The sequence below is a fragment of the Crinia signifera genome, chromosome 2 (genome assembly GCF_055691185.1).
Source record: "Crinia signifera chromosome 2, ASM5569118v1, whole genome shotgun sequence".
Classification (NCBI taxonomy): Eukaryota; Metazoa; Chordata; class Amphibia; order Anura; family Myobatrachidae; genus Crinia; species Crinia signifera.
Genome location: NC_139218.1, coordinates 361871012 through 361877011, shown reverse-complemented (window position 1 = coordinate 361877011; position 6000 = coordinate 361871012). Strand labels below are relative to the sequence as shown.

The 6000-nt window shown below is 41.3% G+C and overlaps 1 protein-coding gene across 6 annotated transcripts in view; it reads right to left on the bottom strand.

Annotated features, from left to right (window-relative positions):
- Positions 1-595: 595 nt before the first annotated feature.
- Positions 596-6000, bottom strand: part of SPATA13 (spermatogenesis associated 13) — a 65250-nt gene continuing 59845 nt past the window's right edge. For 3 of the 6 annotated variants that reach the window (XM_083169906.1, XM_083169903.1, XM_083169905.1), the window contains exons 12-13: positions 4246-4320; positions 596-2280 (exon numbers count right to left, since the gene is read on the bottom strand). In XM_083169906.1, the coding sequence (XP_083026032.1) occupies positions 2099-2280; positions 4246-4320 (257 nt within the window). In that variant the 3' untranslated portion in view covers positions 596-2098. The remainder of the gene's footprint in view (positions 2281-4245; positions 4321-6000) is intronic. The other 3 variants (XM_083169907.1, XM_083169908.1, XM_083169909.1) reach the window with 1 other exon arrangement.

Below are 6000 nucleotides of genomic sequence, written 5' to 3'. Positions count from 1 at the left end.
GGGATATAGGGGGAGCCCTGCGATCAGATAGCTGCTGCACCACCAGAGTGAAAACTCACCCCGTGCAAGGCTGTGGAAGGCTTGTGAAAATATTGCAGCTTGTTGCACAGTTACAAATCCATTCACAACTTACTCACCATCAAATCACTCTTTTTACTTATGTTCCGTCTGTGCGTAGTGCAGGACCTACTCGGCCAGTGTGATAGAATCAGGCTGCTGGAGGCCAGTGCAGACGTCACACGCCCTCCCTGAAAACACTTGGGCACACCTACATTTTATATGACTCTCAGATAGTGGCTGATTACCAACCACAAACACCGGCTTCCCGTCAGTCAATTTGCGAACGTCTTGCCATTAGAAAAGATGCTGGATATTATTGCATGATGGTCTCAGCTGTGTGATCAGATCTGAATAACCCCCATAGAGGTCAGGTGCAAAGTCTATTTTTTTTTTTAAATCACCTGATTCCCTGCTGCAAAAAAAAATAAAAAATCACTAATTGTACCCATTAAGCACATCAACCGGGAATGCACGTTGGGTGCTGAAATAAAAAAAGCAGAATTTGTTTTTTTTTTTAAACATTTTTAAGAAATATTTCAATCAGAACTTCACCATAAGCCCAGTGAAATGTAACAGTAAAACAAATTCCATCATGACAGTCACAAAACTACAGTTCATTACAAACAAAGTTTAAAATCTCAGTTCATGGTTTCATATTAACGCCGAACTGAAAAATACATTCCAGCGTTAACACACGTGAGCGTGACAAAATCATTCGAAATCAGACAGACGTTGGCAAATCATTAAAGTCTCCGTATGATATTTGAAAGGGGAAATATATCTTTTTCATTATGAAAAATAGACACAACAGACGTTAATAGCATGGTTAGCTATACAAAATAAATAACAGTCTAGTTACAGATGATACACTTGTTTCGGTACTTATGTAATATCTGGGCTCCCGTTTTTCTTATGAGCCCGCGTCCCCTCGCGGGGCTCGCTGCGCTCACCACGCTTCGGGCACGGTGGCTCGCTGCGCTCGCCACACTATATAAAATCAACTCCATGCGTAGTTGGATGGTAGGGGTATGAAAAAATGGGGTGCATTTAACATGGGAGCCCAGATAATACATAAGTACCCTTGTTTCCAATGGAATATTTTGAAGATATACAATGATATAATAAAAAGGCAGCTTTTTTTTCTTGTAAATCAAAGAAGATCATTTGTTAATGTGTACGGCAATGCTTATAAAAGGTCTGGTCTTTCTAACATGGCAATAGATGTAAAAGGCTCTGGTGAGAGGGTCTGGGGAGAAGGAGTTGGCGGTTACTTTTGCAATATACCGTATTCGGTCGTATAGTCTAAACCAATTGAATACACCAATGTGCGGATAATGATCTGGTCTGAAGACGATTGCAGATCACCGCTAGTGCCATGCATGTGATGTGACCGACCGGCCACTGTGTGGTCAAAATGCCAAACAAAGCAGCAAGGGTGGCCATATTACAGTACATAAAGACAGATAAAAACCTATGGCTCAATGCAAATCATCATCCGTATGTTCACTGGTAACTTAATAATTTGTAAGAACCATCTACATAATTTGCCAAAGCATACAAAACTTAGCCTTATATGTGATCAAGATATTTAAAAAGGATTCCATTACACGCTTCATTGTCATCACTTCCTGGATTTAAAAAATGGCCGCCGGTCTGAAATACAACCTAACCAGTCCCAATTACTTCCTGTTTTTGTAATGGCTAAAAAAAAAAAATTAACTAGAAGCCTCCCAAGAAGCATTAAACAAACATCTCACTGTTGCCAAACTAATTATAGATAAAAAAATATATTTACATATTTAAAAAAAAAATCCCTCTTCAAGAATAAATAAAATTAAATCGAGAATTACTCAAAGAAAATGTTTTACAATAAATCATCTTTCCAGCAGTTTCACATTGTTATTTTTTTCCCTTCATCGTTTCTTCTCTTCATGAAATTACAGCTTAGTTACTTAGAGATTTAACGTTATTCGAAAAAGTTTGATCTTCTGTTTCCAAATACTGTGCATGTCTGTCGGAAAGTCCCTGCTTTCCTTTGTCATTTTTTAAAGGGCGTGAGTTTAGTAATGGTGTTCCAGAATGGAGATGTTTTCCTCTTGGGTTCCGCCAGGGAAAAGACCTGCTGCTGTGGTATGCTGGTGGGCACTGTAACATGGCGCTGGTGGATCGGATGCAAGTTCTGATGAGGAGGAGCGGTGGGAAATCCATTGTACGTGACACCTGTGACAGAAACAAGACAGAAATGCCATGAAATTACATAGAGGTGGACAGCTACTTTTCTTTATATCAAAGATAGACAGATAGTCAAATACAATGGGGCCTGGGAGAGAGATAAAGTACCAGTCAATCATCTAAGTGTAATTTTTCAAACACAGCCTGTAACATGGCAGTTAGGTGCGGATTAGTGATATCTTCTTCTACTTAATATCTTTCCAAAGCTTACTACATACTGTACACCCCAATTTTTGCAGAAGTAGACCACTGCTTGCTTTTCTTAATGCAGGCACACCTAAATAATTAACAGCTATCATTGAGCGGTTTAAGGAGATAATCATGACAGGTATTGAACAATCAATATACCCAAGAAGTAAATTGAAATAATGAGCTTCACGGATAAATCTCCCCCTATACATTACATAGCACCTTACAAATATTTATTCACACATCATTCCCTGCCCCAATGAAGCTTACAATCTATATTCCAAACCAGGCAAAAAACAAACTCGCTACAGTTAATTTAGGCAGAACCCTTTCCAATATTAACTCGTTACTTTGTTTTGAACAATGGTATCCATGAAGAAACAATTCATTGCCTGGTAATGGGTAAAAAACATCAGTGTCCCACACACTCAATAGTTCATGCGGAACTGCTGCTCGGTAACGGCAAAATATAGTTCAACTGTCAATGATCTGTGAGTTACTCCCCCCCCCTCCCTCCCCTCTCCCGATACGGACAATTGCAATCCTGTTTTTACCCAATTATAAAAATCAGTGCTGAATGTCACAATGCCGGGGTTATATCCAGCCTGAGGCTACAGCTATGTTGGGAATCGCTCGCTGGCAGCACAGGACATAATTAGGCGCAGCATGAGAAGTCTAGGAGTATTTATTGATTTACAATGGGACGTTAATTTGATTCAGCATATTATCGCACATTGTCAAGGTCTGAGGCATCCTCTGTGTGGGGCATGCAAGCTTATATTAGTAGTTGCCATTTTTATCCAAGCAAAGACTTTTTGCAGTCTGTCCTTATGGGACGAGCCACATGTGTTACACTTAGGGCTGTTGGACAGATCCACGCATAAGGGATGCAAGGTCCATATTTAGTCAGGGGGATCAGTAGAACCCAGAACTAGATACCTAAATAAATATTTGCCACGCATTTTTGAAAGCACAAAATAAAATTCCAGGGACCCCTAATTGGGCATTAACACATGAATCTGATTGTAGCCAACCAAATTATTAGGAGCATGGAGAATGCAGCTGTCTATTTCACACTGTGGTAGGCTGCATTATCCTGCATTTTGGGTTCACCTTGTTGTAAACTACAGTACTTAAGGTCAGAGATGTTTAAATTCTATATTTTATCACTCTTTACACTCCCACCCATCCACAAATACAAAGCATCTACTGCTGATCAAAACTTCCAAGTGCTGCCTCCAATATTTTGACAGTGGCACTCCCTACCCCAGAAATTCTCTACCTCTCAACAAATCTTTAAATGGGCTCTCAAGATCCACTTCTTCATCAAAACCAGCCAAATCTCATCCTACCTCTCTGTTAAATGCTCACTTGTACTCCATCCGCAGATCTACCCCATCTATTTCATCCCTGCTCTCACAAGCAGGGCCCTCTTCCATCATAAGCTTTCCCTTTATTAGATCCCATTTCCTGTTCCATACTCCCTACAACGTTGCCTGACCCACGATTTCTGCCACCCTGATGACTATTTAAATGTCCTGTCCTCTGATACCATGCACTTGTCCTACATTGTCTTGTACTGTAAAGGCCCCCACACACTAGAATGATTTTTTGGCCGATTGTCCGATATATCAACGATTTTTACCGATAATCACCTGTTTTTAGGTCTTGCTTATTTGTTTATATAATTTGATAGGAGATACGGAGCCCTTGTGCCATATTGATTGCACAGCTTGTGTATAGTAAGATAAGAGGCCGACTCACCTTTCATCTTTCCTTGCCTGGCCCTCTTTGCATTAAGCATAGCTTGGTCCTTCTGCTCTTCTGAAAGCTCCATTCCTAACAAGACACAAGAACCAGAACACTGGTCAATAACAAAAAAAACACAGGTGCTGGCCAAGCTGTACAGTATAAAGGTCACAAGGTGGACACACAACATGTCTATTTTACTAACATAGCAATAGTCAGGGCAGTCTAAGCAGCATTGTAAGCCATGGGCATAGCAAGGGGCTACCCACACATCACAGGAACCAATAAAACAAAATGATAACTTTCCCCTCCAGTTTCCCTGTGCAGTCTTTACATGCTTCCATACATCGGTCAGTGGGCCTAATTCAGAACTGATTGCAGGGCACATTTGGTTTACAAATGTACATAACCATGCTGCACTGCAGGTGGGGAAAATGTAACACGTGCAGAGAGTTATTTTGTTTCTGTGCAGGGTAAATACTGGCCGATTTCTTTTAACACTGCAGTTTAGATTTCAGTTTGAACTCCCCCACCCCCAAATCTTAAGGTGCCCATACACTGAGGCGATTTGGTCATATTTCGGCTGATTGCGACCAATCGGCCCGTTAAATCGGACCAAATCGCCTCTCAGGCTGGAAGGCAGGTAGAGAAGGCTGCCTTGCCCACCTCTCCTTGGCGACCCCAGGAGTTGTGCTGCCCAGTGCAGTTGCCCACTGTGCCTATATGTTAATAGGAGTCAGTAATCGTAAAAGGGGGAAATAGTGGCCAAGACACAAAGAGCACCCTGTTCTAATAAGAGTTTAACCCTTTGAGTAGCAAGTGACTGTCAAAATAGGTATGCAAATGGCCAAGAAAACATTTCTATTCATCATAATGACCTGTAATGTTTACCTTATATAGGAAATATAATCTTTATTTACACAACATTTTTTTAAATTTGATTTTATATAACAAATATGAGCGGCGCTGGCATTTTTAGCAGATATTTTTAACATTTCTCACAGAGCTGCTGGCGCTCAAATGGTTAACCCTTGTGCAGATGCTCAATATGGGGAGGGGGAGATGGATCAAATCTTCTAAAATGGACAAGTGCAGAAGTGGCTCATGGCAACCAATCAGATTATCTCATTCATCTAGCACAATCTATAAATGCGTAGCTTGAATTGGATTGGTTACCATTGGCAACTTCTCCACGTGTCCTCTGTAGAAGGTTTGATACATCTCCCCCCACAGTCTCCTAGAATCTTCTGCCAGGTAGTTTTGAGAAGGTGGATGAGGGCAGTTGGGTGCCAGGACTTGTAGTTCCACCCCAGCCAAGTGCTGGTACATGGAGACCCAGTACAGCTGGATAGCCCTCAAGCTTCTGAATGGTAGGCAGTGATATTTCCCAATTGCCCCAATAACAAAATATACAAAGTCTTAAAATAAGCCCAATGACCATCTACATAACCAATGCAAGAACACAGCCATAGTACTTCCATGCCCATGCCTTATTTCCACCTCTCTCCACAGACAAAGAGCAGATATAGAAAATGATCATAGTCACCATTCATCAGCTGCAGAGACGGATCAGCCATCAGACTCCTCATTCTCTCCAGCATTGTGTCCAGGTATAAAGTGTGCAGACTGGCATCAGTATAAATAGATATGGCAGTGGGAGGTGTTACAGTACACACACACACACACACACACACACACACACACACACGCTGTTTGCAGGGAAAAGAGCATTCCAGGAAGAGTACACCTCCTCATCCTCATTCACTCGCT